The sequence below is a fragment of the Plutella xylostella genome, chromosome 4 (genome assembly GCF_932276165.1).
Source record: "Plutella xylostella chromosome 4, ilPluXylo3.1, whole genome shotgun sequence".
Taxonomy (NCBI): Eukaryota; Metazoa; Arthropoda; class Insecta; order Lepidoptera; family Plutellidae; genus Plutella; species Plutella xylostella.
Genome location: NC_063984.1, coordinates 1,549,549 through 1,562,631, shown reverse-complemented (window position 1 = coordinate 1,562,631; position 13,083 = coordinate 1,549,549). Strand labels below are relative to the sequence as shown.

At 37.9% G+C, this 13,083-nt stretch overlaps 4 protein-coding genes across 24 annotated transcripts in view; 2 read left to right on the top strand and 2 right to left on the bottom strand.

Moving 5' to 3' along the window:
- LOC105380994 (patronin) overlaps positions 1 to 7,636 on the bottom strand; it is a 59,457-nt gene extending 51,821 nt beyond the window's left edge. For 10 of the 21 annotated variants that reach the window (XM_048626904.1, XM_048626955.1, XM_048626982.1 and 7 more), the window contains exon 1: positions 5,334 to 5,694. In XM_048626904.1, the coding sequence (XP_048482861.1) occupies positions 5,334 to 5,444 (111 nt within the window). In that variant the 5' untranslated portion in view covers positions 5,445 to 5,694. Of the gene's footprint in view, positions 1 to 5,333; positions 5,699 to 7,226 lie in introns of those variants that run through there. The other 11 variants (XM_048626890.1, XM_048626948.1, XM_048626975.1 and 8 more) reach the window with 6 other exon arrangements.
- Positions 7,637 to 8,506: 870 nt separating this feature from the next.
- On the top strand, positions 8,507 to 9,788 carry LOC105389390 (serine/Arginine-related protein 53). Its single transcript, XM_011560490.3, has 3 exons — positions 8,507 to 9,017; positions 9,145 to 9,473; positions 9,686 to 9,788. The coding sequence occupies exons 1-3, from the start codon at positions 8,636 to 8,638 to the stop codon at positions 9,770 to 9,772; spliced, it is 798 nt and encodes a 265-aa protein (XP_011558792.3). The 5' UTR covers positions 8,507 to 8,635; the 3' UTR covers positions 9,773 to 9,788.
- LOC105389391 (mitochondrial import inner membrane translocase subunit Tim13) lies at positions 9,686 to 10,616 on the bottom strand. Its single transcript, XM_011560491.3, has one exon. It carries the CDS (start codon positions 10,501 to 10,503, stop codon positions 10,231 to 10,233), a length of 273 nt encoding a protein of 90 aa, XP_011558793.2. The 5' UTR covers positions 10,504 to 10,616; the 3' UTR covers positions 9,686 to 10,230.
- A 206-nt stretch (positions 10,617 to 10,822) lies between these two features.
- Positions 10,823 to 13,064, top strand: LOC105389389 (U11/U12 small nuclear ribonucleoprotein 25 kDa protein). The gene is made up of 4 exons (XM_048629142.1): positions 10,823 to 11,086; positions 11,202 to 11,273; positions 11,544 to 11,837; positions 12,611 to 13,064. The coding sequence occupies exons 1-3, from the start codon at positions 10,940 to 10,942 to the stop codon at positions 11,775 to 11,777; spliced, it is 453 nt and encodes a 150-aa protein (XP_048485099.1). The 5' UTR covers positions 10,823 to 10,939; the 3' UTR covers positions 11,778 to 11,837; positions 12,611 to 13,064.
- The last annotated feature ends 19 nt before the right edge of the window (positions 13,065 to 13,083 follow it).

The following is a 13,083-nucleotide window of genomic DNA, read 5'->3' as shown; positions in this document are numbered from 1 at the left end:
GTATAACGGGTGTGAGGTATGCAAGAGGCCTCGTTCGGAGGTTTCTCACGAACTAGCGCGAGTAGTCGTCGAGCCAAGATTGCCCGACATTCTCACTTGTCTAAGAATCTGGGGCCAGCACGGGAGTTACTCAAGAATGTAGAGACAGGGAATCTAAGAAATGCCACTTTCTTACATGCTTATACTTGAGATAACTATGTTAAACTATATTATTATGACATCCTTTTCTATTGCAATGTATATTTTCACTGCACAGATTGGAATTAAATCAGGTAAGCGCTGGAAGTTACAGATTTATTCAGTTTAACCCAGTGACCTATTTCAGATATTGAACTTCTGTGGTTGAACTATTTGCACAGCCTATGCTTACAGCCACTATATAAAGTCCCCACCTACCACTGCAAATACATTGTATTGTACACCGAGCGGTGAACTTTGTCTGTGGCCCAGTTAAACGAGCAGGTGTTTAAAGTAAAGTCTGTAACTTTTCTAACCTAAACTTTACAGACTTAATGCAAAAAAATGCAAATGATGGTTAAATAGTTATGATAATAATTACAGTGCAGGGCCTGGCGCGGCGACGACGACGACGACGATTTTATAATAATATTCATATTATGTTTGTATAACTAGTGGCTTGGTTAAGCCCTTCTTTGCTCTTTAAACAGCCTGATTTGTCACAATACAAAAATTAAAGCAGTTGAGTTGATATTTCAGCAGCCCGTATGTCCCCGGACCGGATTGTTTCGACGCGAGGAAGAACCTTGCTCTTGACTTGCGTTGGCGAAAAATATTTGCAAACCTTGACGAAAAGATAACAATACCATATTGGAAAGCAACATTGTCAAGAATGTTAGCAACTATGACTGCCTTATTCTGGTTCTGATATATCACAAAATCAGGATCAAAGCATTTTGAACACTTATTTTGTATACAAAGTAATTTTGTGAAATAAAGATCGACGCACATGTACATACCAACAAACATTAGATAGAACTGAGGATATATTAAATATAATAACCGAAAAAATTACTGCCGCTCAATGTGTGGCTATGGGCCACGCCTCACACAAGCAACACAGTATAATACAGTAAGATAGAGCACGTTTTAAATATCCTTGACCTTGCTTCTAAGAAAACGATCTTTCGCGACCCTTTACAAATTCGAGCTTTTTCGTAACGAATTATGCATTCACGATCGATACCAATATACCAAAAAACCAGTACAGATCTGGTTTTCAGAATTTTTATCAGGTTTATTGACCTCTATTTATTTTATTCATATTTCGATTTCTGCCTCTACTGAGAGTTGCGAGACTATCGTTGAATAATGGCTGGTTTACACGGGCTTCGTAGCTAGAAGCCCGTGTAAACCAGGCATAAGGCTCTGTTACTTTTAACAACAATATTAAAAGCTATCGTTTTCAGTGGAAGTGGAAGGATATGTATTCGGCAGTGAACGAATGTTACTAAAATAAAACTTTGTTAATTAAAGAAGGATGTGTTATTTAACACAATGTGCAGGTGATAAATTCTACCGAACATCTGATGTGATCTCGTCCATATATAGTTTGTTCTTTGACAAGTATTGATAGATCAAGGAAATTTCCAGGACTTTCTATACTTGAACTTTAAATTGCGCATCATACATACTATAGTTTTTTCTGGTTGAAAAGAACTAGGGCTACAAAACACGACAAGGGCTGTGCTAGATTATCTGGCCCCAATCTTAGTTCTTTATGAAACTTCTACATACAAATTACTGTCCATGCTCTATTGGTCAGGTCATACGATGGTTGTTTTTTTTTCCATTACACATACATCCATACTTACTAGCCCAAAACATATAGAGTATTGGCCAGGTGATAAGTTGGTAGCTGACAATACCGAACAGTTCCACTTGAATGGAAATGTACGAGAGAGTGGTCCATTCACCGCCGCCGAATGAATAGTGCGTCGCGAATGGAACTGGGGTTATTATTACTGTATGTCTACTACATGTCCGGTAGTTTTGGACGTTTCACTTTCCACTGTTTGATGTTTACCCGCGACTTGGTACAGGTTTCTGTGTGGTCAGTGTGATGCCTTCATAAATTTATAACATAACAGATATAAGTTTGGTTTCCATTTTGGCTTAAACATACCTAATTAACTATATTTTATGGACTGTGCTAATGTTATTGCAAAAAAACCTTGAATTTCAAATAAAATATCTATATTCAATATGGCCAAAAGACAATAAACAATGCAGTCGAGTGAGACAATAAAATTATGTAAAGTGCATAAACTATACAAAAAATTACGCAATGAATGCAAGACACATATTGCTAGCATGCAACCATCGAGAACCGTTAAATGCATGCATTACGAAGCACCTGTGTTAGTCTACTATTAGAGTTGAAGACGATTCCGCTATAAGACAGCTATTTTAAGACCTTCATAATCTAGTGGTGCACAATACGAAGCTCATGAAAGTACCCTGCCAGGCGAATCGCCGGCCTTTCTCCATGCAGACGCTATGATGGATCGCCTATACAGAGATAAATTGAGATTAAAAACACAATGCCATCGCAATAACTCCGCGTATTGCTTCAGTTTAAACATAACAGAGTAGCGAACAGGAAAAATACTTTATCTAATCGATTTCGAAGTGATAAGTCGGTTTATGGGTAAGCAATATGAATTATTCAGTATTTTCACGCAGTTGGAGGAATATTGACTCGCTCCCAAAATAACCAATGTGATAAATGGATTTTTAGGTATATGAGAGCAAGAACTCTCGAAATATGCTTGTGGGAGAGGGCGTAGGCCGAATCAATCTACCGCAAAAAGTTATTGAGACTAACTAAACTATTGAAATATAGACTTTACCACGCTGATATTAAATAGGTTTTAGTCAAAAGTGAGGATTTCACACAGCAGATGGCACACGTCAAGGATACTAACATGGCTATGTTTGTCTAAGGATTTGGACATGACGGCCTTAGATTAGAAGCGTTTGCTCGATATGAGTGAGGCATAGTCCAAGTACAGAAGGCAGTGTGGACTCTGGTCCATTGCAAACTATGACGAGACATTATAAATTATGAGCGTATCATTAGAGAGACTCGCTCTAATTCAAAATAAACGGATGGATGCGTTTCATTAACAATTTAAGAAGCCCATGGGTATTCTAATAAATTCACTATTGCAATGCAATCAACTCGAAATAGTCCAGAATTGCGTCACTGATGAAACGAATTGCTTTCTCCGCAATCTGATTGATCATTAAATGAGTCTATTTCATGATTCATGAGATAATAAAGCAAGTCTGATAGGTAATGCATTGCTTTGATTAGACCACTCAGAAAATATTGATCATAAAAATAAATAAACAGCCAAGCAAGACGAGCCCAAATCAAATGTAAGTACAAATATCATAAAATGTAGACCAAGGATCTGGGGATATGGTGAATTAAGCACTGCTTTTAATGACAAGGTGGTATAAATGAGGGAGTTGCAAAACATGACATTATGCCTACGTATAGGAGCGGCAAGGTCCCGAGCCGAGCTGGTGCGGAGTGGGCGGAAGCGAGACTCGAAACTAAAACAAGCGACAACACAATGATCTGTGGCGCAACTAGACAGCTCAGCTGGAAACATCTAGGGCAGCCGGCGAGTTCATTTCGACAGCTGTTCGTTATGGGCCAATTAAAGTGACAAAGTAAACAAAGAAATCGATTACAAGGACTCTGCAACGCACTCTTTAAACAGAAGCAAATGTATATTTGCATTACATATTCATACCATTAAGTTAATACGAAATATCTGGTTTTCCTTCGGTTGGTTAATAACTATTGGCCGTCGAGAACTCGTTTTAGTCCCACGGCACGATTAGTAGTTTATTGAGCATTCCAGCATCTCGACGGGTGTTGCAACCAGTTTGGGCCCGGAAAATTATATATGAGTAGGAGATAATGGGCGAGACTTTCCCTTCGACCGGATCTTCGTTAACTGCCACTGTTTACGAACATCATCGCATTTGATCGGAAAATGTTTCGAAAGCGAAGCATTAACGTCTATAACATCGACCGAGCAACGGCAGGTTGCTGGGAACCCGTCGGGGGCAAAACAATTGCCTGCGGAATTGCATCTCCATTTCCATTGGTCCCCATTATCAAAGCTATCGGAATTAGATTGGCGGTGGTTTCTCTACGCACCGACGACCGCGCTCTTTATGATTTCCTGGCGAACATAAAAGTAAGCACTGCATAGAGCAGTGTAAGCTTGTAGAATAAACGGAATGACATTTATAGTAGATCCCTATCTGTACAAACTGTACATAGTCATAATGATGTCAACAATCAATGATTGCATTTACAAGCTCCATTAGTGTATTCAGTAGATGTGCTTGTTTATGAATATACATACAGTACATTACAAAAGCAGTCTCATTAATGTGACTCTCGAGTTAATGTTATAGTAGCTGCACAGTTTATACAAAAATCAACACTTTCAACGAGTAGTGAATACATTTGAGGAGAAAAGGCGGATAATGCTCGAGATGGATCTGGGTCGGTGGTCGCGGCTCGAGCTCGCAGCCAGCCATGCTCCTCACGGCGTCACGGTCTGGCGGGCCAACCTTGCCGCATCACTCCCGGCTCTTCCCAAACATCACGTCATCACTCCTTGTCTCTGCCCTCGGTACAAAGCCAAGGCCTCTAGCAATCGATATTAGCCCCATTGTCGAAATAAAAATGGAAAGTACGGTTACTGACCTCCGAGGAATGGTTGCCACGATATGATCGACAGACAACGGCATTTCTTTTTTACGGTGCAGTAATGTTCGCAAGTACTCTCATGGGGAACGTCTATGATTCGCTATAAGCTGATCAGTCAATGAGGTGTTTGGTTTCTCATGAAGCGAGACATCTTATTCAATGCTAACAGTACTACTGTCGCTGGGGCACCTTTTCATCTGAAAGCTATCCGCAATTTCTACACCTGGTTGTAATAGAAATTATAATGAGCAGCTTTCTAGTCTTTTGGACGTAGACGTATGATTTGAGTACACAACTATACACTAACAATTTGCATTTAGTTTCGTTCGCACGGTGACCCATCGCAACACACTAGGGTCAGCAATATCATTAGATAACGGCACGATACGTTGTCGCCGTTATCGTTTTCGCATTAACTTATCGGATGGAGGCATTCCGCAGTGATTAGTCTGTCGCACACACCTTCCCATTACCGGGTCCACATAGGACACAGGCACTATGATTACGTTCAACATCCTATGGTTACACATACACACGGGGGTATATTTTGAGGCCGCCTTGGAGCGCATCTTACCGAGACTGCGATGGAGGCGCTGGGCACGGGCGCTTCCTGCTGGCCTTCCGGGGCGCTGAGGAACCGGCGCAGTGTGCCGTAACCTGACGCGGACGCCACCATTGCCACCATAGTACACTGCACAAGCACTAGGAGATCAGGAGATCAGGACATCACTCGCGGACGGTGGAGACAGGAGATGCGCGCGCGTCTCGCGCCCACCGCGCTCGAGACTGACGGCGGCGCGCGCCCCCCCTACCACCTCCATAGAGCCCATAGACAACGGCTATGAGATGCCTACAGATCGTGCTTGGAGGTTAAGCAGTTGGATAGTTTGTTTTCTGTCTATTTATGTTTTCTGCTAATTGAGTTGTCTTGGATAGAAGGATTTCATATTGTGTTAGCATTATTGAAATGTAGGTAGGTAGGTATGCTAAATGATTCATGATCATAATTTATAAATTAACACAAATTATAAAGAAGTTAAAAAAAATGCTGTTATTATTTTATGTAGCAATTTCCAAATATGAGTCATCATCTTTTTAATTTTTTGTGCAATTGAGGCGAAGTTCATAAAAGTACATTATGAAATGAGGATGATATAAAATCTATATTTAAAAGCCAAAATGAATAGTCTTCCATAAAAGGAACTACACTATTGTAATGGGTATTATGTGAAAATCTAATTTAATAAAAATTAAGTAAAACAAAGGAATATAATAATTGCACTCTACAAGAATAAATAAGTCAAACAGACTAAAATTGAATTTGATAAAGGGACTATGGGGCAGTATGGAGAAATATTGGAAATGATTGTTATTTTAATGAACAAAGTTGTCTTCAAAGGTTGTTAACCCATTCTTTGTTATTGTACTCAATTAACTAATTAAAAATTTTGTTTGTACAGTCAAACAAAAAGTATTCTTTTTCTATGTTGATTTAAAAGAAATTATTTTCAATAGTAAACAAACTACTTTTTGTAGGTGAGGTATGTAGATGTGACAACTTGTAAAACATGATAAGAGGGACTGCAGAAAGATGAAATTCAGATCCAATGGAGCATACATACTTGTGTGTGAAGGGTCATCGTTGTATTCCTAAACTTGACTTTCTTTAGGGTCAATTTTATATGTCATGACGAGCCATCTTACTCTATACTAACTGCAATAGGTCTCATGATGGTGAAATTAAGTTTAAAAAATAATGTCTATTATAAGTTTTCTCTTTCTTGGTTTTATATTTTATCTATATGATTGTTTAAAATTTGCACATGAAAGTGCCATACTGCCAACAATACAATACACACCATCAATGTTATCCACTGTGTCCAGACAAGAATAATAATTTTGTAGGACTCGGCAATTTCATTTTTTCCTATTATATACCCTTTTGTTCTTAATTGAAAGGAGACTAAATATGTGATGTGATGGTGAAAAAGTTTATTTAAATTATTCACATTTTACCTACATTATGATTGAAACTCTCTCATCATAAACTGCCACAGCCATACGAGTCACAATTAGACAATAGACGCCAAACAACTCTTTGGACAGGACTTGTAAGGAACATAACAATGTTTAGCTTCAATAATTTATTCTAAAGGCAGTGTGGGCAGGCCGTGTCGCCCACACCACTTGTCTTGCCTTGTCCAATGCCTGAACATGATTTAAAAGGTACCATGGACACAAAGATCCAGATACTTCAATCCTAAGTATACTTTACCTCATAAAAAGTTCGTTAAACGCAAAAATTTGCATGAAAAACAGGTGATATGCAGAAAATTATGATTAAATTGTAAAGTATGTAGAATATGAGTATTGCAATTAGTGTACGAGTATTACGAACATCAAGGCAATGTGTGCACGGCAATGTTCGATTGTTAACAACCGGCAATTAGCCCTGTTTAGGACATACCTGTTTGGTGTCCAGTGTATCACTGGCCTCCATGGTGCCAACAGATCTTCCCTGCCGATCCATTGCATAGGCAACATCAGAAATGTTTACCGCATTGACTTGATAAACCACAGGCACACAGATACACAATAACCATAGCAATCTCGGTGGACTCTAGAAATTCAACCGAAACAATGTCAATGCACCACAATACACGTTCGACACTTTTCTAGTCTTATCCTCCAATGCAACACTTCCACAGTCCATATATTTATAAGACAACACACATTTTGATTATTAAGATAAAGGAATTATGCTTCAGTATTACTTTTCTTTAGTAACTAAGAAAAACACTGATCCTTCACCATCTTAAAAATTTCACACATTCCGTCATCGAGGCCGATGATCGCTCGCCGTCGTCCATCCCTGAATCATAGTTCCATTCTACGCAACAAAATCAAGTGGTGATGATTTCATATAAGAAAATATTGTATTTATTTTATTTTTCCTTTGTTTTAAACGCAACACAATCAAAGCTGAAATAATATATGTAGATTATTTACTGAATATCGAATAAATAACATTCATATTGTTTTTTGTACATATTCGAAAATAACAATATTTCTGAAGTAACGAAACGTACGTAAAACGTATTTACTTTTTAACTGTTTTGGAGCAATGACCAAAACCTTGATCCACCTACTCAATGCTCAGAATAATAATGCGCGGGAATCGTTGCTTTTGGAATAACTGGAAAATATGCATGTAAGTATGTGTTTTAACTGTTGTTTTACTAAACACCTAACCTACTGTTCGATGTTGATGAGTTCAAACCAATCGTTAGTCTTAGGAAGACTAGATTTTCTGTTCTATTATGACTATTATGAGTCAGTAACACAGCCACTTTAATGCCAGTTATTTTTATTGTAGTTACCACCATGCACATGCCATGCATGATAGACATTGAACAATGGATAATGTTGACAGAAAATAGAAAAGCTTCCGCTTGCGCTTTTTAGTTTTCATCATACTTTTTTCGACGACTCACGCACGCTCGATTACTATACCACCCTCGAAAGTTTTTTACCACGAGACGCATGATGTTCCTTGATGATCCCGGGTCCGCATTGTTCCATGTTGTACTAATAAGATAGGTTGCAAAGTAACTATCGGGCAAAACCCTTACTTTATTTATTTATTTAGGGCAAAAAGGCATTAATGAAGGTTTGTAGAGTTCGTACTCTTTCCATTCATATTTGGAACACACAGATTAAATTTATCTGTGGCTTTGACTTTTTTTTTAAATCGCATATTTTGTATTTTGCTTGTGAATGCAAATTGCGAATTTTGTGTTATTTACTTAGATTTTTGTGTTTGTAAAGTCCTTCTCAATTCCCCAACTTGTTCTAAATGGTCTAAAAACCCCCGAAATGCCGCGCGAGAAGAGCCGGTACCGGGAGAAAAGGAGTTCCTCCTACAGCTCCGACGATTCTTACGAGCGCAAGAAGTCGAAGAGCAAGCACAAGCGGCGGTCCCGGTCCAGGGACCGCTCCGAGTCCAGCAGTCACAAGCGGAAGCGGTCCCCGAGCCGCAGCCGCCACCGGCGCCGCAGCTACTCCCGGAGCGTGTCTCGAGACCGCTACGAGTCGAGGAAGCGACGCTCGACCTCTCGCTCCAAGTCGAAGAGATCCAACCGCCCGTCTCGAGAGAGGTCGCACTCGAGTGAGCGATCGCACAGTAAGTCTAAGTACAGCAAGTCGAAGCACAAGTCTCGTAGACGGTCCCCGTCGTCTAGTGATAGCGATATAACAGGTTAGTTATGTATTTTTATTACATATTTTAATATGGTCCCTTATTTGTGACTTGATTAATTGGGAAATCATAATTATAATCAATCCAAGATCACCCACTAACTAAAATACACCATCTCCCATTTCAGAAAAACCAGTTCTACCAAAGACTTTAAATCTTACTGATATTGAGACTAAAGTTGAGAAAGCTATCAAAGCCGCTGAAGCAGCTGGCTTGACAATGACCAAAATACCAACTTATGAGTACAGAGAAGTGGATGTCAAGGAAGATATGCCGACGATTCATGATAGGAACCTTCTGGAGGAAATTAACAATGACTCATTTGCACCAAAGACTTTCACGTCTTCAAGAAATAAGAAGCAACAGAATATTGTTATTGATTTGAATAATGATACTGTTAAATTGCCTGATACAGAACTTAGTATTGCTAAAGATGACACCATAATAGATTTTTCTGTAAGTTATCTTTGTCCCTAGTATACTTTCAAAACAAGGCAGTAATTCATTTTTAAGTTCGACATTACCCTTAAGTTCCTTTATGCTTCTGCTTCAGTGTTAGCTGCTTTGACCACATCTTGTTATTTTAAGTAAAACTAGTTGCTGCTATATTTATTTCATTTGTTACAAGAGTGCTAACAATAAATTAACCCTAATTTGTGCTGTTACAGGCTATACCAAGTGAAGAGGAGTTGAAAGAAATGTGGATTAAGAAACTGTACCAGTACAGAAAGAAAATGCTAAAAGGAGAAATATAAAATGAAATTACAATGATAACATAGTAATTATTTATTATCTGTTATAGTGCCTCAAGAAAATATGCTAGTAGGTTCTATATTACAACCATGTATAATGATGTTTCTTCTATTTTGAAACAATAAATGATAAAATGTACTGTTTGAATACACAAAATGTAACAAAAGTTAAAATTTTGAGGTATATGGATGTTAGGTACATTTTCTTGTTTATAGACAGCATTGCTTACATTGTTAGTAACATATTTTGAAATAAATGCCACTGTTTTCAGTCTACAACAATGTAATAAAGTAAAAGATCAATTCTTTAAAAGTTGATAACAACCTTAACATATTTTAGTGAACACAGTACAGTAACATAACAAGAGTCTCGACCATCGGAACATGCTCCAGTTAAAGGACTACTAAATCATATCTATTTACAATGATGTAATGGCTTATCATTCTTCAGTGAGAAGACCTCACATGTTGTTCCTTTCCCGCTGGATTCGACTGCTGTAAGTTCTGGATACAAGGTTCCACGAGTCCATATACCGGTCCATGCACATGGCTATGCATTTCTGTTCAGAACTGTCCAAAGACGTCCCCGGTTTATTGATGCACTTCTTGAAGCATTTTTCGGACATCTTCGTGAGGAGTTCCTGAGCGTTTGCGATGGCAATTTGCTGTTTTACTTGATCCATAAGCTCTTCCTTTTGTACTCCACTCAGGGATCCAGATGATAGAGAGTCCATGGCCTCAGTTTATTCTTTTAATTTACGTAAACTGATGTAATAATCCAATTTTTCATAAAATTGTGACAGAAATAACCTCAAAATTTTGTGACTGTCACAAATGAATGACAGTACAGATTAAGACCATAGACAATAATAGACTTTCCACAGATTAGGATATATTTTTTTATTCGAATAAAAATCCGTATTCGATTATTATGTCACATCACTATGTTCGTAGATATTCTGAGGCATGCACACAGATTCCAACGCATTGCGTGGACAAATCCTTACTAGTAGTCTGTGAACAAAATTAAAAAAAGTTTCCGCATCAAAAATATCAAAATCAAAACAAACAAAAGCTACTTTTTGATAGTGATTTTGATTTGATTGTGTTACAAATTAAGAAACGTTTGTAGATCGATGAAGATAACTGTAAAAAAAATAGTTATTTGCAATGGAGAGCGTTGAAAATATAGCTAACACTTTATCTCATGATGAACTTCTTGAGATAACCAAATCATCACTCTGTACGCTTATAAGCTGCGATTCCTTACTTTCGGATTTACCCACGGATATAATATTGGAAGAAGTCTTATCACAAGTAAGCTACCTTAAAATACAAGATGACCTAACCTAACCAAATATTTAGTAATAAAACTTGAACTGTAACTCTACTTTTTGGACCATAAAATAAAATATTTGATGTGTTTTTCCAGATAGCAGTTGAGCATGGGCAGTCCATAACCATCTATGTTTCACGAGAGGATGAACCTGTGTTAAAAGTTATTGTAAGTTAATATTTATCACAATAACATACTTTTTTTGGTTGGGGCTCGGAAAAATAATCTCTAATGCTGGCATCACACTTGGCTATTCATATTTGTTATTGGATGTTTGCTGAGTACTAAATATGTAGGTAAATTCGGTAATAATTATGGCGAATATACCCACATGGCAGCCAAGCGGGGTGGTAGCATAATGAGAAGGGTTGATGGTAGATGTTTATACGATTTAGGTCTTAATTTTTTACTGACATTACTATGGTTGTAATTTTTCAGGTTCCACAAAACATAACAGTTTTGAGCCTCAAGAAAGCTATTGCCAGACATTTTGAAATATACCAGCAACGGATAAATAGCAAAGTAAAGATATCCTGGAAGTATATTTGGAAAACCTATGATCTGAATTATGAAGGAGTAATACTAGACAGTGATTTATGTAAAATTGATGATTATGGAGTCACCAATAAAGTTACTCTAACATTTAAGAAGAAAAGGAAAAAGAAACAATGAATTTATTTGACTTGAAATATTTTATTTAGTTCTAAGAATCTGATTACGACTTTATTGAAGTGGGTTCCGCTCATCTGGCATAATCTTTATTGACCAAAACTCATTTCGCATAACTCGTATGGTCTAAACTTTTTTGGCCGAACCATCACTTTGCCAAGACTTATGTGGCATAAGGCTCGTTGCGTCTAAAACTCTTTAGGCACAATCTTTAAACACCTAAGTTTCGTTTGCTCAAATTTATGTTCGTCTATACCTATGAATAATCTTGTTTCTCCTAATGTTATCTTAATAAATAATATATTAAGTATGTAGTAAATGTACAAATTATGGTATTTTTCTCCTACATCCCGAAAATCAAGATATTGTATAATCAAAAAATCGAAAGTTAACGACCAATATAATTATTACAAACCCCATGAGATCGAAACCTAAAAATAGGTGCGACGACGAGCAAAGCGAGGAGGAGCGTGTTAGGTGCACATGTTCATCAAAGCCAAAGCGGAGCGCAGCGAAGCGGAGCGGAGCGTTTTCCAAACAGCGGAAACAATACAAGGCACCAGTTTGCGCTAGTATGTAGGGAGACGCTCCGTCAAAGTTAAAGCCAAACGAATATTATTACTTTGTATAAACCTATGCCATAGCATTATTAGGCTATTCAAGATTTGGCCATACCATTATTAGGCTAAACAATGTTATGCGAAATAACTTTTTACTAAACGAGATTTATGCCATACGATTTTCGGCGTAACGAGACTTTGACCAAACGTTACTATGCAATACGAGATTAAGCAAAAAAATCTTATGCCAAAAAAGGTAGAACCTATTGAAGTACATACATAGTTTTGTAATTATATTATAATATAACATTATGTTTACTTAATGTAAGACTAAATTTCCATTTCCACCTTATTCTCAAAATCCTATAATAATATATAGCAGGAGAGTGTAACAGGATAACTTTAAGCTGTCGCTACATTCCAATCCATTGTCTCTAGATGTGTGGGAGCTATACTATCGTCATCTACTAGTGGCCTCAGCCTACAGCTGTTGGAAGTATAGTTGCCCTACTCTCATTTTGCAGCCTACAGTGGTTGGAAGCCTGGCAGCCCACACTCATCTTCTTGCAGCCTAGAGTTGTTTGGTGCAAGTCACCCAAGTCTGTCTATTTGCAGCCTACAGCTATTGGTAGTCTCCCCTACTCTCATCTACAACAGCGTACAGTTCTTCAAAATCTGGTGGCCCTACTCTCATCTAGCAGCCTACAGTTGTTGGTAATCTAGCTCCCTTACTCTCAACTTCCTCCACC